We start from the raw sequence: 24,314 nt of genomic DNA, 5'->3' as shown, positions 1-24,314 counted from the left end.
TGGAGGCATTACAACATCCTTCCGTTGCCAAACCACCGGCGTGCCCAGCCTGGCCGCGGCTGTGGGGCTGGGCAGGTGCTTTTGCTCCCCAGGGCCACGGCGGGGCGGCTGGCCTGGCTCTTTGCCCGTGGTGCAGGCAGGGGATGGGGGCTGAGCACCCCGGCGCTTTGCTCTGCAGAGCCGAGGGATGGAGGGGATCCTCCCACGAGCACCCCTGGCTTTGCAGGGTCTGAAGGCAGGGAAGGGTCCCCCTGCTGCCAGAGGGCCATTTGTGGTTGGGTTTTGGTTCTTACTTAAAAAAAAAGAATCATTTTTTTTTCCCCTGCAATGTAAACAGCCTTTTCCCCAGAATGAATACCGGCCAGGTGCCGGGGAGAGGGGCTTTCGCAGGACCCCCGGGAGGTGCTGCTGTGCCACCAGGGTGGGCAGCATGGACAATCCGGGGGGCCGGGGAAATCACCAGGATCTTCCTTGTGGGATTTGAAGCTCTTGGGGCTGCAGGGCCCGAATGGGGCAAGTGTGCTGAGCCCCAGTGCTGGTGGGGTGGGGGGGCTGCCTGGCTCCGGCGGGGGCTCCAAGCCCTCGACGCAGAACAGATCTGTGCTGCTTTGAAATGGGAACGTTCCCGAGTCATGATTTCCCCTGGCCTAATTATGGAAATTTTTTAATTAGTTGATAAGAAAGATCACTTGGAAATTGCAAGGGGAAACGTTTTGAGGTTAAATCCTAATCGGTGCCCATATCCGCCTGAAGATGGGAGCTGCAAACCTCTGTAGAGGCTGCAGCAGCCGGGGTGCCAAGGAGGCTGAGCATCCCTGCCGCTTCCGACGGCAAAGCGCGGGGCTCCTTTGGCCAACAGGCTTGATCCTAGAGGAATTACAGCCATCTGGGTTTAGCTGGGCTTGGCTCTGAGCGCCAGGCTGTCACTTCATACTTCGTGGGGTCTGGGCTGCGGAGATGCTTTTTGTCTGCCGAGGGGAGGTACCTGCGGGAGGGGGCTGCTCGGCTCGGCTCGACGTGGCCGTGGGGAGCGAAGGGTCTTTTGCCACCGTCCTATGTGGTTCCCTCTGCCGGCTCCTGCCCCTCTTGCTCCAGGCACCCTCTGCTCCATGTGAATGGATCCCCTACACTGGGCTGGTTTTTCTCCCCTCCCAGTTTGGGTGAGTCTGGTGGTCTGGTGGGAGCCCACGTGGCGCAGGGTTTGGGGGGGGTGTGCCTCGCCGGTCCCCCAGACCCGCTCCCCGCTGCCTGCTCCTCCTGCTCCCAGCCCAATGCGTCGCATCTCCGAGGCTGTGGGAGTCACCCAGTATCAGCAGGTCGAGGAGCCCTGGGGAGCTGGGGAGGATGACAGGCAGTAACTGGGGGGTTTATCGCTTGGGCACAGCTCCGGGCTGGCACACCTGGGGGCAGGACCCATGGGCAGGACATGAGCTGGGGCATCTTGGGGGGGGGGGGGGGCGGCACTGGGCTGATGCAGCACTGAGGGGCAGATGCCACTGGCTGTCCCCAGCGTTCTTCTTCCAGTTTGGGTATTTCTGGCTCTGACGCCTGGTTGCTGGCTCTTGCTCCGCATGGGTGGGGGATGAAGGAGCTGTTGAATGTGGGGTGGGTTTCACCAGTGCAAGATCAGAGGCTGCTTTTCACCTTCCTTTCACCTCCCAGTTCTTTCAGACCTCTTCTGCCTTTGAACTGGGGAAAGTAACGCAGCCCGCTGCAGCGGGGAGCGGCGGGTCACATCTTTGTAAAACTGAGTGGCAAAGGGCCAAGAGCTTTTTAGGGTTATTTTTTCCCTTTATCTGTTGGAGCAGGAGAGACATGAGACCGGTGACCTGGTCCTTGCAGGTGCCCTGAGGTTGCTGCCCTGGCTGTCTGGCTGCTCCCTGGACCCCGCCAAGCCCAGGACCAGCATGGCAGAGATGCCGGTGGCCACCAGTAGTGGTTACTGGAAACCAGACCTCCAAAGTGAGACCCCAGCCACTTTCAGAAGAGGGATGAAGCTGAACAGGCCTTGGCTTCATCCTGCCAGGGCGTTGATGCTGGCTGCAGGCAAGCAAGGTACAGCACCCGGAGGGATTTCTGTCTGAAACACTTCAAGCTCTTTCCTCTGGGCAGCAGCAGTTCCCAGGATGGTGCCAGCGGCAGGACCCTGCCCCAGTGCCACGGCCTTCGGTGGGGCTGGTTTCCCAGGATTTCTGTGTGCCTCACCAGCAGCCTGCGGGCTGTGACGGCTGGTGTGGAGGGAACGCTCCTGCTGGCCAGTGGAGCAGAAGCTGTCAGCAGCCAGGTCCATCCCTGTGAAGGAGGGATGCGCATGGGGGACCTGATCCCTCTTCCCTTGCCCGGCTGCTCTTGCCCGTTGCCACCTGCCAGCTGGTCCCAAGGAGGGACAGCAGTGGCCCCGCTGAGGAAGAGCATGAGTGACCTGGCTCTGCCCTGTGTGGCACATCCCCAAGGCATGGTGACATTGACAGGGGCTGCTCCAGTGCCTGGAGATGTGGTCGGAGCTCTGCACGCAGATGTTTCTCGGTGGCCCTGACCAAGCAGCTCCCTGCGGGTTTTTGTGGATGTGGGTAATTTCTGGCACCCGGCGTTGCGCAGAACTTTGGCATTTGGCTCCTCGCACGACTTTGCTTCAGTAATTCTCAGCGAGCCCAGGCAGTAATTCGTGGGTATGGAACTTCCCACCATCTTAGTGGAGAAATAATTGAAGGCTTTGTGCCGCTCCCTCATCCAGCACCAACACCATCCGCTGCGCTCTCCTCTTTTAATCTGCAAGTTGCAAAGATGTAAAAAAGAAGAATGGCAGCTAGAATGAATATTTTTAAAACCAAGAATGCTGCTCAGGGACAGATTTGAGGTGCCAGGGCTGGCTAGGAGGACGTGATGTCCTGTCTGTGCTGGGGGCAACGGCAGCGCCAGGAGCCCCTGCCCAAAGCAGTGCTGCTCAGCACCGGAGCAGAGCTCACCGACAGACCTCGACCCCTGGCAGGATCTGACCCACCTCTCAAAGGGAATCGCTTCTTCTTTGGCTCTTTGTCCTCATGCTGAGCCTGGCAGAGGAGATGCTGATAGGGGCCGGGATGGACCCTGGGGGGGGACCTCGTGTTGCGTTCCTGGGGAGCAAAGTGGGGCAGCCGGGAGCCTCACGCATGTCACTGTGCCCCTGCCCTGCACTCCCCAGCCTTCGGGGGGGTCAGTTGTTTATTGGGAAGCGAAATAACCGCAGCTGGGCTCCTCCAGGCTGTTTTTTTGTGTTTGTTTTTTTTTTTTTTTTTTTTTAAAGTGTCACTTTTCCCCTTACTGTTTGTCATCTGCTCCCCTCAGCCTGCCCTCGTCCCCCCAGGAACACGTGGTGCTGGGGACGCCAGCACCGCCGCTGTTTGTCTTGGTCAGGAGCGCCGATGCTTTGCATTCGTTTGAAGTGCTGAAGACATCTCAGCACAGAGCCTGTCTGTGCACTGGGGGTTGGAGTTTCTTCTGAGGAGCCCTGAAATGTTTTTAGGGGAAAAAAAAAAAAAAAATCCCAAACAAGGGAAGCTTGTTACCGAGCCAGCAGGAGCCGGGGGAGCAGCACAGAGCAGGCTTCTGGCAGGATGGGGGGGGCGAGACCCTGCAGTCCCCCCAGCAGCAGAGCCCTCCCGCCCATCATCGGGTGCACTTCATTGCACGCAAGGGCAGAGCCTATAAATATCCCAACTCCAAATTTTCAAGAAGTATTAGGAACTCTCCAGGCTTATTTTTGAGCGCTGTTACGAAAGGGCTTTAGCGGATTAAAGCGTGCCCAGATTAATCTGTGCTCCGGAAGGCACAGGGTGTGGGAAGGGCAGCCCTGACGCCCTGGGGACGTGGTGCAGGGGGGTCACCAGGGCTCCTGGGCTCCCCATCCCATCGGAGCATGGGGCAGCAGCAGCAGTCAGACCGTGGGGCCACAGCTGGTGGGGCAGGGATGGATGCTTTGGCAGCCGTTGGGCTTCCAGTCCCCCACTTACCCTCCAGCGCCGCTGGGCACCCCAGACCCAGCCAGCATCCATAGGGATGCAGATTTTCACAGCTCAATGTCAAATTTCTGTCCTCTCCACTTTCCGCAGGAGGCAATTAGCCAACAGGCATAATAACAATTTAGTAAGTGTGTCAAATTAGCGAGCCAGTCATGGTGTAGGGCAGGCTGTGCCTTTGGAGAAGCTTTCCATGGGGTGAGGATGTGGCAGGTGGCTTTTCAAATGGGAACACAGAAATCTGAGGGTCCGGCTGCTCATCCCACGCCTGTGTGCGAGCTTGCTCCTGCCTGGGAGCGGCTGCGGAGCTCAGGGAAGGACTCGGGACAGGCACCCCGGCGCTTTAATCCGTGCCAGTGTCTCACCTCCCCGGCCAGACGCGGAAGGGAGATTATTTGTGCTGCTCCATTGCTGCTGGAAGGCACGTGGCGTTGCGGGGCTGGGAGCTCGCAGGGCAGGATGAGTGCAGGCTTAGGCAGTGGACGAGTCAAGGGGATTTGCAGAGCCCCGGCAGCCACCTGCACCACCCGGAGCTCTCGTGACACTGGCACTGCTGCGGTGCCCGTGGGCTCCATGCGGCAGCGAGCGCGGCCGGGGGAAGCACCGAGGTGGGCTCTGGCGGTGGGAAATCCATCTCCAGCACCTGCCTGGGTTTGGCCTCTGCTTAGCAGTGGGAAAGCTTTTTGGTTCATCCTTGGGAGCATCCCCCTCTCTAAAGACTTGGGCAAATCCTCTCTTTGGCGAGGAAGGTGGCAGCGTGCACGGTGAGATGCTGACAGGCGGCAGCGTCCCCCCCAGTGCCTGGGAGGCAATTCCCCACTGCCCACCCCCCACCCCCCAGGTGACAAAGGAGCTTTTTCTTCTCCTGCCAGTTGCGGGGAGCCCAACCCCTCTGCAGCCCCCGCAGGAGATAACGCGGGCTGTGGAGGGCCGGAGATAACAGCAGGCAGGGGAGGATGGAGGTCCGGGGGGTCAGGGCCAGCGTGGAGCTGCAGCAAGGTCCCCACTCGGTGTGTCCCCCCGCAGGGAGGGCGATGGGGAGAGGCACTGGCTGGTGGCACAGTGCCAGCTGCACCACTAATAAACAGCCGGCCCATTTGAATACTAATTAGCACATGGCACATGAAGCCCGTTTTGGCTGTGGATGGAGTGAAGGGTGGTAGGTCCTGGGGGGCTGGCGTGGAGCAGGGGGCTGCATGAAGGCGGTCGCTGGTCCTGGGGGGCTGCAGAGGGTCAGGACAGTGGGCTCTGCCCCCAGCACAGGGACAGCTTGTGTGGGCAGGGTCACAAAGATGCTTCTGTGGAGAATTTGGCCCCTCTGCCTGACCTGGCCCCTGGCAGCGCTTTGGTGGGGTGTAAATCAGTAATCAAGAGGAGGAAGGCCCTGCAGACCCCAGACCCCGGCAGCGCAGGGGTCTCGTGGACCATACACGGAAGCCCCAGCAGCCACGGCTGCAGTCCGGAGTCCTCCATGCATTGCCAAAATTGCTGCATTTCTTCACCTGCTGACAAGGCGTTGGAAAAGGGAGGAATTTTTAAAACATAAACCAAATAAAATTAGGTCTTCTGGTAAGGGATTAAATCAGGGCCCTCAGCTGTATTTATAGAAGGTTCAAAAGTAAATCTGTTCTCAGACTGAATAAATATTTTGCTCAGGCAGGCGCGATCTTCAGTTCATCTGTCTTGGAAAGACTTGACTGAGAGGGGAATTGATTTTCTTCAGCTTGAACAAAGCAAGCAACTCTCAAACCCAGATAGATAGTGAAGTCCCATTATCGGCTAAAATGGGGAAGCAGCTGGGAAGTCATTAAAGAGAAAGTGAAAATGAAGCTGCTTTAAGGAGGCAGCAATTCCCTGACCCCGCTGTGATGGCTGGGGCTGCCACCCCCAGGAGCTGCTCTGGGGACGTGTTGGTCCAGCCCCATGAGAGCATTTGGCAACACTGGGTGACCACCTGCCATCAACACCAGCAGCTCCCCAGGGCAGGTGGGAGTGGTGGGCACTGGTTTTGCTGGCTGCATCGGGGCAGGGACCACCTGCCCATGGCCCTGTGCTGGGGACGTGGCACGGTGGACCCGAGGGTGGCTGAGCTGGGATGGAGGGGGATCGGTGCAGGCATGGTGGTAGTGCCGAGGACATGGACCCCAACCTCTGCTCCAGCACTGATGACCTGGAGGTCTGGAAATGCTGGCAGCTAGGCTGGGAGCTGCCCAGAGTTGGGCAGAGGTTCTCCCCGGCAGCGTTCGCCCCGACATTGGCTTGTTTCGCAGCAGAATTCCAGCTCAAAGAGCTTGTTAATTCAAGCCGGCACCTGGTGTTTTCAGACATCAGTTACTGCTAAGACAAGAGCTTAGTGCTTTGCTCTTGACAAAAGCTGCTGCCGGGTCAGCTCCAGCGTGGCGTGAACTACGCGGCGAGTGCTGCCAGGGCTGCCGGTGCTGCCTGGCAAACCGGGGCTGCAGCACTCCCCTTGCCTTTTCCCAGGTCATCCAGGGAAAAATGAAAGGGAGAACTAAGAAAAAGCCAAAACCCTTGGCAGCCTTGATTTCTTCTCTTTTTATTTCCTGAGAACTGCATCAAGCGAATGCCTGTCTGCAGAAGTTCCCCAGCCCCAGGAGCTCCCCAGCTCCAGTCCTGCCCTGGAGCCCAGCCCTGCCGTGAGGGATGTCCCAGGGCAGGCGCAGGATGCTCCTGGCCGGGCCCATCTGATGCCCACCTGGCTCTCTCAGTGCTGGACCTGGCCCTCCCCATCACTGCTGTCCCTCTGGCCGACCCTAAACCAGCTTTTCCCCCATCCCAGTCTGGGACACCCCGGGCGGGTGGGAGCGGTGGCAGTGCCAGGCGAGGGTTTGCTGTGTGAGCTCTGTCCGCCCCGTTCTAAAAAAAGCCACAAGATGAGCAAAATTATCCGCTGAGTCACTAATCATTCACTTGCTGCTTTAGTCACCAGCTTTCCCACACTGGGGGGACGTTTGCTGCTGAGGGGGCATAAACTGAATTGTAATTGCGCTAAATAGATGTGGCTGAGAGAAATAAAGAGCTGCTGCTGCACGCGCAGCTTCTGACACCAGATGGATCATCGGGCTCTACAGCCACCGGAGGTGCTCAATTAATGATGACTCCCTAACAAACCCATTGATTAATAGCACCCGTGTGCTGCAGCACCGAGGTGTGCTCCCCACAGAGGTGGTGGCAGCGGAGCAGCTGCTGCCTGTGGTGTCCCGTGTCCTGTCCCTGCCCTGTAGCCCCTCTCCACAGGCATCGCATCTCCTGCTGAGGGATGCGAGCTGCTTTTCCATGGGGTGCTGGTGTGGTGGGAGCATCCTCTGCTCGGGAAGGGTTGCTGGGGGTTGGAACCGTGGTTGGGTGACCATAGTGGAGGCACGTCTGAGATCCCGGGATTTGGGAAAGCAAAGCTGCCTCCTGTCCCCATCACCTGAGCCGGAGGTTCTTGTCCTTCAAGCAGAAAATTCTGCTGGAGAGCTGGGATTTGCCACGGTTCTTTCTCAAATGTGTGACCGTGACCTGGAAATACTGAGAAAGGATCGAGCCAGGGCTGCAAACCTGCCTGCGAATGCGTACGGGCTCCTCCAGCCCGGGTGCCAGCAGGCATCTTCTGGGGGACAGCTTTGCTCTGCCACTTGCCTCACAGCCTTTTGGATGAGGAAAGAGGGATTATTGCTCAGGTGTCAACACATTTGCAGCTGCAAACGCAGGGGGACAGATGCTGCTGGCAGGGCGGGGGGGGCGCAGGTGGGTGTCACATTGCTGGAGCCTCCAGACAGAAATAGCTCCCTGCACAGCCCCATTTCCAGCGAGCCCACGGGAGCTCAGCATCGGCTGCTCCATCCCTGGAAGAGGCTCACTCTCGCAGGGGGGTGGGTGCTGCGGGGGAGAAAGGAGCTGGGAGCTGTGGGGTAGCCCTGAGTCTGCAAATCATGGCTGTGTGCGTGGAGCAGGGGCCTCTCTGGGTTTGGTGCAGAACAGTGGGGAATTGGGCTATGGATGGGCCTTTTGTCTGCTGGTGCTGTGCTGGTGCAGGGGGGGTCCTGTCCTGGAGCCCAGCCCTGCCGCAAGGGATGGCCCAGGGCAGGCGCAGGATGCTCCTGGCTGGGCACCACGTGGCATCTCTGATGCCCATCTGGCTCTATTGGTGCTGGACCTGGCCACCTCCATCACTGCTGTCCCTCTGACCGGCCCCAAACCAGCTTTTTCCGCATCCCGGGCGGGTGTCAGCGCGGTGGGGCTGAGCCGGGTGGTTGGGCTGTGCCGATGCCTCCCTGCCTCCCCCCGCGCCCAACACGAAGAGCTCTCTTTTAGCCGAATAACCCCGCCGTGCCGGAGCCAAACGCATGTGAAAGGGCCTGTCTCCGAGCAGGAAAGAGCCATAAAGGGCCTATTTATGTAGCTGGCTCCTTGCAATGTTTTCAGACACAGCCCTCGCATGTTTTCATAACAGCAACGCCTCCATCTCTCGCCAGCTGCCAGCAGAGACGAGCCTTTCGCCGCTGTCCTCCGCTTGCATCCTGGCGTGCCCGGGGCCCTGGGTGGCCGCGGTTGGTGCCAGGGCAGTGCTGGGCTTGGCGGGGTGGGCGCAGGATGCGGGCGCTGCGGTGTTGGCTGCTTGGCGCAGGGCTGGCATGCTGCACACCCACCGCTCGGTGATGCTCCGGCTGCCCTCCCCGGGTACTGAGCATCTGGGTAGTGTGCAGGGCTGCAGCCGGCATGGGGGCACGTGTGCGGGGGTCGAAATGAGGGGCTCCTCTTCCACCCTTCCTGCACGTCCCTGTTTGGAGCGTGTGCTGCCCCTCCAGCTCTCCTGTGCGCTCGGGAGCAACACTCGCCCTTGGCAAGGGGCTGGCCAGCTGCTGCTGCTCCAGTTGGGATGCCGGCCCCAGCACGGGCAGCGGAGGCAGCCTGCAGGACCGTGCCTTGGCTCCCTCTGCCGATCCTGCCTGCGAGGGTGGCTCTGTGCCCACCCATGGGCAGCTCGGACCCTTGGCATGGACGGGCCGTGGTGTCTGGCAGCCGTGCATCCCAGGATGTGGACTTGCCAGCACCTCTGCCCGGGCCACCTTCCCACCGTCTTCCCTATCGCCTGGAATTTGCTGGCGGGCAGCGCTGAGCACGGGGCTGCATCCTGCGCCTGGCTGGAGGAACGGCAGCTCCCCAGCTTCGCCCTGGGAATGCCACTGTGGAAGAACCAGCCTCTCCTCCAGCCATGGCTCCCCTGCTGCTCATCGGCCACGTGCCCGGGTCGATGGGAGCTGCCTGCTCGGTGCCCAGTGCCACCATCCCCCTGTGTCAGGCACCCGCCGGTGACAGCAAGGCAGCCCCCGCGGTGGCAGTGCCACAGTGGTGGCAGTGCCATGCGTGCTGACTGGTGTGGGAGGCAGGTGAGCGGCAGAGGAGGGAGATCTTCCCCGTTCAGCACCGATGCGCGGGAGGGAAGCAGGCACCGAGTGCCTTGGCTGGCGTGGAGCTGAGTGAGGCTCCTGTGGGCACCCCAGCACCCTGCGGGGACCCCATAACTGCCCGAGCACTCTCCAGGCCACGCAGCTGTGACGGGCTCCTTGTCCCCTTTGGCGTGGTGTGGCAGAGCAGCTGCTCAGGGAAGAGAGGGCAAAATTTCGCCGAGTGCTGGGGGTGAGTCCCAGTGCCATCACCAGTCTCTCCTCCTGCACCAGCCGAGCCTGAGCTGGGACCTGAGCCTTGTGCTGTTACAAACCCACCCGAAGCCCCCCCATGCAGCAAGCCGTCTGCGGCACGTACCGTGCACGGCTCCGCGTGCCCGGGGCTGGCTGCTCGCAGCCTGTGTCCACGTGTTTTCCATGGCAGGGAGACAAGTAACTTTTCATGAGTCCATTTACAAATTCCTTTCAAACAGGAAAGCTGACCCACTAGAGCTCATTAAATAACGTTAATGGTGCTGCCCAAATAAATATTAGAGCTGTCACCTGCGCTGCCAGCCAACGCTTGCTGCCTTCTGGCCTTCTCGGAGCAAAGGTTTCTCAGTTTAATTGGACGCACGTGCTTCAGTCCTGACACCAGCGACCTCTGCTACAGCAAAGGATGCTCACACTGCGGCGATTGGCTTCCTGCGACTTTATCCTGGCCCTGCGAAAGCGGGGAGTGACTCCAGCCGGCTCGTGGGAGCCACGGGCTGCTGAGCTTGGAGATAACCAAAGAAACCAAAACAGCATGCGGAGAGGAGTTGACTGATACAGGTCACGCTTATCACCGAACTGATTAAACCCGAGCTCTAAAAGTCTTTTCCTCTTTCTTCTGTCCTCTACCCAGCAAGTAATGTATAACTTCATTAGTCCACGTCCAGGAGACACTGAAAGACATGGACAATTAATTATCATCTGTCCCGTTTAATTTCCCTGCCGATCAGTGATGGTTTCCCAGCGGTTCACAGGCAAGTCAGCGTTTCAAGATGTGAGCTGAGGCTGAAAACCAGCGCTCCTACAGCGCAGCTGCCACTTGCGTAGCCCTGTGATGGGAACCTTGCACCCCCATTGCTCTCAGGGAACCCCTCAGCAGCACCTCCCAGTCCTCACTGCCACCAGGCTCAGGGGGCTTGGGCGTACCGTGCCACCCCTGGGCTGTAGGACCACCATCAGCAGGCTCCAGGCTTTAGGGGCTTGATGACTGGAAGGACCCAAAGTGCTGCCATGTACCAACATGTGTTCCACCCTTCCAGCCCAGGAAGGTGTCCACATCTCTCCCCAGGCTTCCCTGAGGCAGAGCCCTACTGATGCGTGTAAGATTTTGTCACAGTTTGGAGAGTTTAATAATTCTGCCAGATCTGCACAAACACCCTTATTACGTGGCTGAGGCAGATCCTGGGTTTGGGTGCTCCAAGGATGCGAGAGGCGTCAGGATGCCCTGGAGGTGCAGGGTGCAGTAGGGCGGGACCAGTCACCCCATCATCCGAATACCTGCTGTGGGGGAGCCCCCCACCCTCCTGAGAGCTGCTGCCAGGGAGCCCAGGGGTGCCTGTGGTCCAGCACCAGGCAGTGCAGCATCCTGCTGGCAGGCTCCCATCCTGCTCGGGGCAGCCACGCCATGCACCCCAGTGCCTCAGAGCAGCCAGCAAAGCCTGGTGGAGAGCTGGTAGCTGGAAGTTCATAAAAATGAGTAAAACCAATTAAAAGGGAAATGGCTGAGCTCCCACCTCCTGCGAGGCGGCTCAGGTAAGCAGTGAGCTGCCTGAGCCAGCAGTGATGGGCATGGCCGGGCTGTCTCAGACTGGTCCCCAGCCTCAGCCGGCTGAAAGAAGCTCTGGGAGGGGTTTTGGTAAACACCCCAAAATCTCTATAAACAACTAAAAGGTTGCAGAAGTAATCCACAGATGGAGGGATTGCCATGGCTAATCTGAAGGCAGCAAGCACTGGCTGTGTGGTCCCTCTCTCTGAGGCATGAGAGCAGCGCAGATGCAGAAGTGAAGGACAGGTTTGGACCCTGACTTCTGGCTCCTCTGCCCCCCGTCGCTCTGGTGCCATCACTCTTTGCCTTACCCAGCCCCATCCTTCCCGCTGGTGCTGCTGGTCCGGCCGCATCCCCTGCCCGCTGCCCTGGCAGTGCTGGGGCTGATGCTCCCGCAGCCCCGAGGGGAACAGCAGCGGTGGGTCCCACCGGGTCCTGCCCGTTCGGTGCTCGCCTCAGGTCCTGCTTCCCAACTGCTCTGCAGAAAGCATTTCTCACAAGTTTCTTTCACAAGAAATGGTAAGCACAGGCTTTGATTCAGCTCTCCTTTTCCTTTCTTCCTTTTTTTTTTTTTCTTTTTTCTTTTTCACTCCCTTCCTAGCCCAAATGAAGAAAGCCCTTTGATCGTGCCGGGTTCAGACTCCGTAACAAGCATCTCTGTTTGTATTGTGGGGTTGTCTGTGATAACGTGACAACGTGTCTCCTCGTCGTCTCACACACAATGAATTATTTCTTCCACTCTTTTTTTGTATCATCTCTGGGATAAATTACTGCTTCCAGTATTAGCAGATGGGCTTGTCAACCAGTGAAGCATCCTTAAACTCTTAGATTATATGCTGCCCAGCACAGAGTGCCGGCCACTGCGGCTCAACCAAGGCTGCAGTAAAATGTTTGTGTGGGGCATTGTCAGGCTGGCTTGAAAGCAAATTGCTTTGCCAATTTATTTTCTTTCCTGTGTATGAACATATTTTTCTTAAAGGGATGCTGTCACACTGAATATGGAGCTGCCAACTGCAGGCATTAAAAAATCATGGGTCGTCCCATTTTCCATCCTCCCACTCTCAATTCTAAGAAAACAATAAATTCGGGGTTCTTTTTACTTGTCATCTACCTTTCAGCTAGAGATGCTTTTTCAAGCTCTTCCCAGCAGCTGGGAGGTTTGGGAACTTCAGTGCCATGACAAGCACTGCAGATCTGGGGCAGATCATGCCAGGGCGGATCGGCAGAGGGGCGACCCCCCTGCTGCGGGACCCCTGGTGTCAGGCTTGTTCTCTTGGTCCCTTCTCCCCAAAGGTCCGGGCTTGGTGGCCGCGGTCAGAGGGCAGAGCTGGCAGCAGCCCTCGTGACAAAGTGCTCGGGGAGCCTTTCGTTCCTGCTGAAGCTGGTGGGGCTGAACCACGTGCTGGTAAAGCCAATTTTCCCCAGATTTGTCCCTGAACGCATGTTGACCATCAAGCCCGATCCTGCTGCCTGGATTCTGTGCCACATATGCTGAAACTGATGCGGAAAATCCTCCTCCAGCTCTTATCTTTCCAAGCGCTTTTTTTTTTTTTTTTTTTTTAGAGAACTTAATGAAAGTAGTTTTGTTATATTTTGACAAACTTTCATTTTTAGAGGGTGATTTTAGGCAGCGAGCATAGTGCTTAACCAGGGAAGTAAATCGGGCGTTTGTCAGAACTGGGCAGCCTCCCGGGAATGCCGAGCACTGGAGGGATCGGTCTGAACCCAGGTCTCGGTTTTGGCCAGGGGTCGGTGCTTCTCCTTCTCTCTGCTGCAGGTGACACCCAGCTGAAGGGCAGCCCCAGCTGGGCTGTGTTTGGGAGGGCTATAAAAAGGGGAGGGAGGCAGCCCTGGGGGTTTGGTAGGGGGTGTGCTGCTCAGTACCCCTGTGCAGGGATTGCTTTTCCCTCCCAGCCAGACCTCCTGCAACGCTCTGGTAGGTCCTGGTGCCTGTTTCATTTGGGGGGTCCTGGACTGGAAAGAAATCATTTTGCTTTTGGTGGTGTTGGGTGCAGCTCCTTCTTGAGCTTGTGCTCTCCTGAGTGTGAACCTGGGATGGAGGCAGAGCCTTGGTCAGGACACGGGTATTTCAGTCCTGGTGGTTAACATACGTGCAACATATGGTTGTGGAAGGGTCAGAAGGCAGGCGTAATGCAAAGTCTTTTACCAGCCTTTTTAATGAAAATAGTTTTCGAAGCTATACTTTAATGGCAGTCTCATGGATTTGCAGGGCTCAGCTTATTTGCTGCCCCACCGCGTGGGCTCCAGAGCCGCCTCCGGTAGATCAGGTGTTTGATAACTTTTATTTTAATAAAGCACTGGGCTTGACTTTGATGGACTGATCCAAAGCACTACGTGGATTTGAACAGATCCCATTGCAAATATCTTTATTTGATACCCCAGCAATGACTGGATTTCAAATGTCACTTGCTTAGCGCTATGAAATATTTAATTTAGGTTGTAATACAGTAGCCTGCAAGAACTTCAACTTAAATTGGAGGTCTCCGTGCTAGCCAGCAGCTATCCACAGACACGCTTAAAAGCCAGTTTCTGCCCCAAAAAGCTCCTGACCCAGATGTAGCAGTGAGGGGAGCCTGTGGGGACAACCCTGATCATCTTTGCTGTGGGTCCGTGCTGGGACCCCAGCTCGGCTCTGTGAGTTGTGGCCGTGAGCATCCCCTACCTCTGCCCCCCAGGGCACACATGGGTGGGGGAATGCGACCGCCACCGTGATGCTCGTGGCTTTGTGCCTCCGGTGGTGGCCACTGCTGGCCCAGCCTTTGGCGCTGGTGGTGGCTCGCTGGGGGCTGGCAGCCCCTCGCCTGGGGTCGGGACCAAGCTGCGTGGTGATGGCAGAGCTGCCTTGGGCACAGCACCCACGCCTGGGCTGGGCAGGCGGAGCTGGAGCCTGGTGGGCACTGGGCTGTGGCCTCATCCTGCCTGGGCGGGCTGGCTGGGCTGCTGGCCCCCGGGGAGGGTCTTTTCTCACTTGAAAGCAAAAGCTTTGAGCGGTGCTTGCCTGGCGGGGCCTCCGAGCTTCGCTTTCTCTCCTTACATGGCTCTAGCACAAACCCAGCTGCAAGGAAACGCAGCTGAGCCCCGCAGAGGGAGCTGAACCGGCATGCTCCGAATTGGGGCTTTTGATGTTTAATGCGATAATCTCGTTCCGAGTCCTGCACATGTGGTAAATCATCTTCCCCAGGAACCTGCTTCTGGCAGCCTCAGCAAGAGGGGCACAAGGTGCTGCCAGGGCTCGGACCCCTCCCCATGGCAGAACGCGTTTCTCTGGGGTTTATTTTCTGGGATAAAATAGTTGCAGCAAGCTCAGCGAGGAGCCTGGGGTGGGGGTGGGGGTCGGGCCCAGGGCAGGGCAACCCCCAGCAGCCATGGGAGGGACGGTGCATTCGGGGAGCTCCGGTCCCAGCAAACCCGTGCCACGTGCGGCATCACCTCATCGTTTGTGGGTCTGTGCGAGTTGCCATGAGGGTCAGGGCTCTGTCAGGGTGGCAGGAGCCAGCCCTGCGGCCAGAGGAGATGCTGCCATCTCACAAGTGGTGTCTGGATTTGATTTCAGGGGGATTTGAAAGACAAAAAAAAAAAAACAAAAAACACAATCAACCCTGTTTGTAACAACTAAGAAGAGCCGGTGAGGAGCAGCTTGGCCAAGACTTGCCCCGTGGCTGCATCGGGTTGCACTCCATGGGTCTATTTTAAGAGGCAAGCGGGGGAGCAGCCAGAGCTGTCATCTGCCAGATCCCTTCGGCTGGGCACCGCCGCTCCGGCAGCTGCCCCGTGATTAACACTGTGCCAGGGCGACATCCCCGCTTTCCCCCCAAAGCTCGGCTAAGCTGCCTGTTTTATTCTTCTGCTGTGACGCTTCAGATCCCCCACCTTGCCAGCTCCTCCCTGCCGGGATGATGCCCGCAGCCAGCTCAGCCCTGGTGCTCTGCCCACCTGCATCCTCTGGGAGCTTTGTGCCCTCCTTTTATTTTGGCATCATGTGGGAGAGAGGGCTTGGGGCTGGGTGGCTGCACGGGGGACAGGCGCAGCCTCAGCTCGCCGTGGGTTTGTAATAGGTGGCTCTGCCCTAATCCTTGTGCTGATCACAAGAAACCTGAAGGATTTTGTGATCCTGCAAGCCCTGTGCCAGGCGTTCCTCAGCTGGCAGCGTGCGGAGCAGCCGGGGGGAGCAGCAGCCAGTTGGGATGATGAATCGCTGGCGCCTCAATCTTTCCTCTCCTGCTGCTCCCTGAGGCTGTGCTAACATTTACAGCTGAACCCCTGGGGACAAAATGTCAGGCTCCCTGCCTGTATCACATTGCTTTTTTCTCTGCTGGTGCAGGAGTGGGTGGGCTGCTACCAGGAGCCCACCCAGCCCACCCTCAGGGAGGAGCGGGACCTGGTCCTGGCAGACCCAGCACCACCTCATTGATCATTCTGCAAAGACACAGCCCGTGCGCCCTGCCTGTCCTGCCGCCACTGTCTTTTTCACTCTCGTTACCTCACTCTGCCCGTTTGGTCCCTGCTGAAGCTGATTAATCAACTCGTTACCGATGTGGTTTTAGAAGCTGAGGGATCGGGGGACCCTGGGATGGGAGCTGAGAGGCATTTCCCAGCTCTTGGTTCCTGGGGCACATGGGCATGTTCTCTGCGCCGCTGCAGAAAAGGAGCATTGCTCCCTCCGCCGCATCTCTTTCGGTTTGGGTTTTAGCTGTCCTGGCTGTTTGGGAGCAGGGCTGAGATCTGCTGATTCAGGGGACACGCAGCCCTGTGGTGTTAATGATCTCTGATGTGCAAACGAGAGCACAGCAGCAGCGGTGTGCTTGCGCAATGCTCTGTGTGCCCGGGGTGCTGCACGTTGTCCCACTGCCCTTCAGTGAGTGGGGCTGACGGGAGACCTGGGGGGGCATCTGAGGGTAAAAGCCAGCCCGGGTGCTTCGAGGGGCTTGGATTCAAGGTCTGAGCCCCCTGCGTGCCCTGGTCCCTGTGCCAGGAGCCAGCCTGCAGCCCAGAGCTCTTTAGGAGGGCTGGCTCGTCCTAATCCTTGCTCTGACCAGGAAGGTTTATGGACTGATCCTAAAACGTGCCTCGCCCCGGCATTAGCAGAGCATATGTTGGGGCTGAAGGGGGGCAGAAGGGGGCTGGTTTGATGCCATGTTACGAAATGCTGAAAGTGGTGCAGGCACGGCCAGGGCCCTCTGAAATCTGTGGTTTGCCCACGTGGACACAGCTCTTTAGTCTGGGACATCAGAGCATCTCTTTTGTGCTGTCGCAGGTCTCCTGGGCCACCCCATCCCGGGGCCACAGCCCCCCTGTGCTTGCCGCAGCCAGGACTGGCTGCCTCTGCATCCCTCTACCAGCGGCTGGTGCCTCTTAACGAAGCTGCACAGGGAATTTTCTGGGTCTGACCTTCGAGGCAGCCCAGGAAGCTGCCCCATCTCCCCATCCACCAACAAAGCTGATGTCAGGTGCATTCGCCTGCTCTTGGCTCAAGGTAGCTCCTCTGGTGCAGCCTCCTGCCAGCTGGCGCCTGCTCCCTCCCGTGACGTTCAGGGCTTTTTGGAAACTTGCTGAGCCGCAGGCACCCAGCTCCTACTCACCCCGGCTGGAGGCTGGAGGCTGCTGATGAGGGCTGATTTAGTGGCAATCGAACCGCACTTGAAGCGTTCCTTGAAATATGAGCCAAGTGTCGGAAACTCGCCGGGTGTAGGGGCGTTCGCTGTGCCCTGACAGCCGTGGCACACAGGCAGGAGCTGGCTGGGTGGCTGCGAAGGGCAAGGCTCCGCGCTCCCTTTGCCGGCGACCAGGTAAGAGCCTCCCTGTGCTGGGCTGGGGGCACCAGGTGCTGCCTCTAAAGCATCGCTTTGTGCTGAGCCCAAATGGGTGGGTGGGCTGGAAATCGCCTGCACCAGCAGTGAGGGGTCTGTGCCAAGGCAGGACTGTGGTGGTTGCCACCCTCAAGCCGGGGTCCTCTGTTCCCTGGGGGGGTCTGGGGCTCCCGGGGGTCTCTGGAGGGCAGCTGTGGCTGGGGATCCACGGTGCACATACCTGCATGGCGGTGACGGGATCACGGGGCTGCCCCAGATCTGAACTGCCCCTCTGCTGAGATTTACACCCCCAAGCGTGGTATAATTACTGGCTGATTTAGCTCATTCGGGCCAATTTTAATGGGGACACACTGTCAGCTCCAAAGGCAAGTTTCGGCAGAAAAACGCAGACTGAGCCAGCAGTGAGATGCGGTGATTTGAGTTGTGAGTTGAGTCGTGATTTGAGTCGCGCTCGGGTAAGGGACCGTGGTGTTTGCTGGCTGTCCTGGGGATCCTTACAAATGCAAACAGGGCCACTGCAAATTAGCTCATTGCTTCGGGGGGGGGTGGGGGGGGTTTAAGTGAGTTTTGTGACAGCTGTTGGTGGCGACTTTCATACTAATTCTTGTACTTCCGTTGCTTTTATTTACGATGACGTGCACTCAACCAGAAATAAGGAAAGCGGATTCCGTGTTATGAAATCATGTGAACTCAAATCAGATTACTTTTTTTTTTTTTTTTTTTAAGGTTTCTTAGATTTCTCTCTTGGCAAATTCATCCAGCCTTTAGGTTCAGGTGGCTGTTGCCCCGATTCTATATTGTGGAATACGGGATCTTCAGATCAGGAATGTTGATGCTGCTCCGACTCCGCAGTGAAGGCGGTTTTAGTTGCGTGGTGGTTCTGGCCCTGCGTGTTGGCTCTGTTTTGTTCAAGCCAAATAAAATGCCCGTGGGGTGCAAATTGGTGCTGATGGCAGGAGGGAGCCTGAGGGTCCCTGCTGGGGTGGGACTGGGAGAACATCCCTGGGCAGATGCTCGGGCTGCATCAGTGGGGAAACCTCTGGCCGGGCTGTGTTTAACCGCACTCCCTGCACCCCGGGACGGCCTCGCTGGGTCTGTCCTTGCGTTATCCAGATTATGGAGCATCAGAATTGAGGCAAAGGACCCAGCATGCACCGAACCTGCGCTCTCATCGGGATTTTGTAGCTTAGCCAGAACCCTGCTATCCTGGTGGCTTAGCTCATGCCCATCCCACTGCTTTTCTGGGTGCAAGCCTATTCCCTCTGCTAAAAATCAGCTGTTTGGAGATTCTGGGGGACACAGCACGGAGGGTGGGTGACTGCAAGACCTCTGCCACATGCCCCGAGCTCCAACTCCTCCTTTGCAGGCTGAGGGTGTGTAAATGTGTCAGCACGCTGCAGATGTCTGCTGGCATCGCCTCCGCTAATCCCCCTTGCTCCTCCCTGCCGGCGTCGGGAGCTGCTGTCGCCCACAAGCTCCTGGCAGAGCCGCTGGGCAGAAGGTGGCCAAGTGTGGCACAGGCCACTCTTTGGTCCACCCACACAGCCCAGGGGCTCACCGAGGCTTGACCCTGCCTGGCTGCAGAGGTGAGGGATGCTGCGTCAGCACGGTGCGTGGGCAGGCGCGTGGCGGCACGGTGCCTGCAGTCTCGCAAGAGTTTGGTTGGCGTTTAGGAGCCCAAGTAAAGGATGTCCCAGTGTGGGGCTGCTGCAAAAGCTCAGCTGCTGGCCACATGCAGCAAAAGGGTGTCCCCCGCAGAGGGGACCATGGGGCAGGGCAAGCTGGCTTCCTGCGAAGAGTGCCTGGAGGTGCCAGCGTCTTGGGAAATGGGATCTCATTGCCGGGTGCGCACCAAGGACAGGGCAAGGCAACCAGACAAGGTTCTCCAGGGGCTAAAATTAATTTGGGCTTCAGCTCAAGGGTTACACCGGCACCCGGGGGTGCAGCATCCCTGGGACCAGCGCCAATACTGGGACAGGGTCCTGCAGCCTGGGCTGCTGGTGCAAATGAATCCGGCCTGGCTCCTAGGAGGAGAAATCACTTTTGGTGGGGAAGCGTGGTCCATGGGGGGGCTGGACTGTTGCGGTCGGCAAAGGGAGCGGTGGCTGCAAAGGTCCTGGAGCAGATGAAGTCATGTGTCCTCACCCAGCAGAGCCCAACTGCTGCATCCCTTCCACCCACATGGATGCTCCCTGGATCGGAGGCCGTCCTGCACCCTTTATAAACCAGAGCGTTTCTTATATCAGATATTTAACACCTGGATTTTAAATTCTAACATTTGTCAGCACTTTACAGCCTGTTGCAACATATTTATGGTGTTATTAAAGAAAGAAAGAGAGGGAGAGACCTGAGGTTATGGGCTACTATACAAGAGTATAAAAGTGACCTTAGAATTACAAACTTGCTGTGCAGACCCGTCTGCCCGCTGTGCTGGGGACACTGCCCCGGCTGCTGGGAGTGACAGGGGACGAGGGGATGGCAATAGAATCAAATTGTTATTCCAAGTGATCATGAGCAATAAAAGCAGCAAGGACTAGAGGGGAAAAGCTCCCCTGGACTCTGCGTGCTGCGGGCAGGGTGACCTGGGCTGAGGACCAGTGTCTGGCGGGGGACGGGCTGGGGGCTCACCGTGCCGGGTGGGCAGCGTGTTCTGGAAATGCCGTGTGGTGGGAGGGCGGGTGCTTTGACGCAGCGCTCGCCACCGTGGTGACACCCAAGCCGCTCTGACCTTCTTTTATTTCAGAGAGATTTGGACATCTGTCAGGGAGCTTTTCGCACCCGGCAGGAGCCTTTTGCCCCGGTGGGGCTGGCACAGCCCTTGGTGGCTCCGAGCAAAGGGCAGCAAAAAGTGTGGATAGCAGGGGGGGCATCGCAGGTCTGGGGGGGTGTCACTGATGCTGATCAGCCTGAGTAGAGGTGGGTGAGTGGGCAGCTCGGCCCCCCATCCCAGTGGAGCCCTGTGTCCCTTGGGAAGACCACCCAAAAGATGAGGTTGCTGATGGTCCTCCATGGAGAAGATAAAACGCTGGCTTCATTGGCCCCGGGGTGGGATAAGGTGGTGGAACTGGGATGTGCTGACCCTGTGCTTCGTTTTGGGTTTGGCTCAGAGCCCCTGAGTCACCCTGGGGCTGTGGGGGTGTCACTTAACCTTCACCGTGCCTCAGTTTCCCTCCTGTGAAAGGGGCTGTTAGCCCCCCAAAAGATCCTCAATGCCTTGCAGAAAAGGCAAAATCTGCCCCAAAGGAGCCACCAGTCGGGGAGCCGCAGGCCCTCACGCCGTCAGGGACCTGTCCCAGCCAGAAGTCACCGAATTTATGGTCCTGACACCTGAGAAGCAGAACAGGCGCAGCAGAAATTAAGTGAATGAGACAAGCGTGCATGCAATTAGGACAGACCTTTTAAACACTGCAATGAGAGCCGGGACAGGGAGCCACTGTCTAATCAAAGCAGCAGCAGCAATTCCCCCCCCTGCCTCCTTTTTTTTTTTTTTTTTTTTTTTTTGAGACAAGGGAGACTTTTGGGATACTTTGTCCACATAATATTCCAATTTTAGCTCTGCCTCCCGGGATGTAATTGCATTAAAAATACCCAGGGAGGGGGAGGATGCCAAGGGCACCCGGGGACCTGCCTCTGCTGGCGTGTCCCCACCAGCGTTTCACATTCCTGATGCTGATAGTCTCCCACATCTGCTTTCCGGCTGCTCGGCTAATGGTTATTCTGGTAACAGCCCTCTCCCCATGGTCCCACAGGGCTCCCTGCCTGTCCGAGTGTGATCCAGCATCGATCGCTGTGACTTTTGGGGAATGGCCACAGCTGATGTGGCTCAGTTGGAGCTGGGGTCTTTGCTCTGGGTGCAGGGCAGCTGTGCCAGCCCCGCGCGTGCTGAGTCCAGGAGATATAATTTGAAAAACTTCTGATTTTGTAAATAAAATTTATGGGGAAGGTGAGCCTTTCAGGGTTGGGCTGTGCTTTTTTCACCTGTCTCAAGCACAAGGGCTATGAGTTCCCTTTCATTTTCATTGGAAGGTGAAGCTGGAGCTTCAGGAAAAATCCTGAGGTCTCTAGAGAGAGTCCAGGATTGATGGGTACCAGAGGGCTGCACGTGAGCTTCAGGCTCCTAAATCCTTCTGCCAAAAAGTAGTTGTACTTACTTTTAATGTAAAGTTTCATTTAGTTACGCTGCTTAGTATTTTAACTGGTGAAGCAGGAGCTTAAGGACCTTATTGCAAATGATCGTGGAGTAATCGAGGCTGGAAGGGATGTTGGTTGGTCCAACCTTCTGCCCGATGCGCAACTGGCTTCAGGGTTGGAGCACGTTGTGTGGGTCCTGGTCCATCCCTGCATGCGACTCCTCCTCCTTGAGCAAAAATGATCGCAATTCCTGCAGGGGATGGTGGCACTGGAGTGCTGGGATCCCCTGGGGTGACACTGGGCTGGCTCCGCGTACCAGCCAGTAGTGTCGGGGAGCACAGCCTGGGTCCCCGTCCATCCCTGTGAGTCCTGGCTTTTGCCTCCAGCTCAACTAAACAGCTCGTGGAAAAACCTTCCGTTACTTTTTGCAAAAAATTCATTTTAAAATTTAAAAAGGAAATTTAAAATTTGCTAAAAGATGAGGGGAGATGCTTGCTCCGGGGAGCTGGGAAGAGCAAGGTGAGACTGGTGCCTTGAGAATGCCCGAACCCGCTGAGGACTGGTGCGCCCCGCTTCCGCAGGGTGGGGGGTACCCGCGCCCCCCGCATCCCGGCCCGCGCTGCCGTGGGCCCCCACGCGTGGAACGTCTGCGCCCCCGCGGGGCCGCGGCCGGGGCTGCAGCGCCTGGAGAGCAGCCGGGCGCCCCCCGGGGGTCCCGGCACCCAGCTGGGTGGCTCTGCGTGCTCCCCGTGGGTGCTGGGTGAGGGGTGGGGGGTCAGCCCCCCCGGACGCCCCCCTGCTCCCCGCCATGGGTGGGCAGCCCCCCCAGACACCCCTCTGCCCCCCGCCGGGCTGGCTGCTGGGGACCCAAGGGGCACTTCTTGGGGTGCTCAAGGGTCGTCTTGGGGATGGGTGGGGAGGGCTGGGTGCACGGTGGGAGCAGGACTGGGGGACACCAGCTGCGTCCGAGGGGATGCGCAGGGATCCCCCCGGCAGGAACAGTGGGCTGGGGCTGCTGAGTGAGGGTCTCCAGGATGGTAGCCCACCAAACCAGGCAGGGATGGCAGCGGCATTTCAGGCTGCCTATTGCACAAACCAAAGCCTCTGGTCTGGTCCCTGATGGCTGAGGGGTGCACAGGTGAACCCCGAGCTGTGCCTGTGCAGCCCTTCCTGGGGATCCCAGGGACACCCAGGGCACCTTTGGGGCCTCTCTGACCACCCACAGACACCCTGGTCCCCCACCCTTGGCCCCTCGGGGTGTCTCAGCGCGGCGTGCCTGGGTGTATTTGTAAGCAGCAGCTGCCAGCTCCAAGGTGGTAACTGGATCGCCGGGCTCGGGTGACCTTCGTGCCTCTCTGAGGCTCAGTTCTGGATGTCCCACCAGCTCCCAGTTTGGGGTCGGGCAGTGGGGACAGTGTGTCTGTGAGGTGAGGGCTGTCCCTGGCTGACCCCAGCCCCTCCGTGGGCTGCTCTTCCATGTGGCGTCCCTGTCCGGGGTCTGGGGCTTGAGCTCCCCGTGCCAGTCCGTCCCACAGAGCCCAGCGTTTGGGACAGGCACCCCCTTAAAGTGGGCGAGCAAGGGCTTGAGGTGCCGGTGGCAGTCCTCCTGGGGACACCAGGCAGCATGCAGCTCCTTCCAGTTGAATTTCTTGTCCCCAGAGTTGGTTACCATCCCAGCTCTGCCCTGGGTATACTGATGGTGCTGTCCCGGAGTGCACAGAAAGACTTTAACTGGCACGAGGAGTGTCGCCTGGTGCTAGAAACCTGGAAGAAGTGGGTTATTCCTTGCTCCAGCTCCTCCTAGAAATCTGCTGCTCATGTTGTCTTGCCTAATGCAACTCCTCGCACGGATGCAACCGCTGTTGCTCTTGCTCAGGGAGTCCCCCCAGATGCAGGCGGCCTGGGCACCACGCAGGTGTGGGACCTCTGCTGGGTTTTCCTGCCTCGCCTGGCCCCTCTCCCCATCCTTCTGTCCTCACGGCGGGTCTGTCCTTCCTCCCGCAGGCATGAAGCGCCCCCTGAGCCCATCCCACAACCCCGAGAACGGGGTACGGCTGGTGGAGGCGGCCAGCTGCCCGCCGAGCCAGCCCGAGCAGCGCCTGAAGCGGGAGAAGAAGCACCAGTCGTTCACGCTTTGCGACGTCTGCAACATCCAGCTCAACTCAGCCGCTCAGGCACAGATCCACTACAACGGCAAGTCCCACCAGAAGCGCCTCAAGCAGCTCAACAAGGGGAAGATGCCGGCGGCCCAAGGTAGGAGCCCATCCATCAGGTCAAGGTTGCCCAAAGGCTGCCCTCGCTCCGGGATAGCTCCTCGCTGGGCTTGGTGTGCTGGATTCGTGGGATGCTCAGGAACGCTGTGCTGTGTCCTTGGCATCGTCACTCGCTGGGCTGCCTGAGCTCCAGGGGCGTCCCAGGGAGCCTGAGAGCCCACTCTGCTGCGCTGGATGGCTGGACACGTGGGGGTCCTGTCCATGGGCAAAGGCAGTCGCTGGTACTTTGCGTCTTCATGAGCATCTTCTTGGGTTTCTGTAGATGACTCGTGCAGCTGGGATGAGCGCATCCAAGGGTGGAGTGGCTGTCGGCTTCTGGGTTACTGGCTACCTGCTTCCAGGTGCCATCTTGACTCTGTCCGTCCTGCCGTGCACATCTCCTGGAGCTGTGCTGAGTCTGGCTGTTGTTGTCTCGAAATGCTGCTTAGATTTTGGTGCTGAGGGTTACGGATGGACTTCTCAAAAGCTCTCAAGTGACGTTTTCAAATATGGTTGGAGTTTTGTTGGAAAGTGTGATCTTCTGAAACTTCATCTCTGTTTTTCTGTTGGGGTGCTCAGCACTGGCAACCCCTGTTGACCTGCTGTGCCCTGTGCTCAGGTACTGCGGCGCTACATAGCTCTGTGGGTCCCACTGGCCCTTTGACACGTAACGTCCTTGGCAAATTGTCCCGTTGTGCTGGTGGGGGGTGGGAATCTTGCTGCTTTGCAAGGGGAGGGCTCCCATGGTGTGTTTGCCGGGGGGGGGGGGGGGGGGGTCACGGCCCTGGGTCCGTTGTGCAAGGGGAGCTGTTGCCAGCCCTCAGCTCACTGAGGTCCCGGCGAGCGCTGGGATATTGTCTGCTGCGACACCGACGCTTGAAGGGCCTTACACAAAT

At 58.3% G+C, this 24,314-nt stretch overlaps 1 protein-coding gene across 5 annotated transcripts in view; it reads left to right on the top strand.

The window, feature by feature from the left end:
• ZNF385C (zinc finger protein 385C) overlaps window positions 1-24,314 on the top strand; it is an 80,921-nt gene that overhangs the window by 3,982 nt on the left and 52,625 nt on the right. For 2 of the 5 annotated variants that reach the window (XM_080369189.1, XM_080369191.1), the window contains exon 2: window positions 23,171-23,419. The exons of 1 other annotated variant lie outside the window; for it this stretch is intronic. In XM_080369189.1, coding sequence (XP_080225315.1) covers window positions 23,171-23,419 — 249 coding nt within the window. Of the gene's footprint in view, window positions 1-7,224; window positions 17,015-22,076; window positions 23,420-24,314 lie in introns of those variants that run through there. 2 more of the 5 variants (XM_080369190.1, XM_080369188.1) reach the window with 2 other exon arrangements.

This window comes from Falco punctatus (genome assembly GCF_963210335.1).
Source record: "Falco punctatus genome assembly, chromosome: 19".
Taxonomy (NCBI): domain Eukaryota; kingdom Metazoa; phylum Chordata; class Aves; order Falconiformes; family Falconidae; genus Falco; species Falco punctatus.
This window is presented reverse-complemented; position numbering and strand designations above follow the sequence as displayed.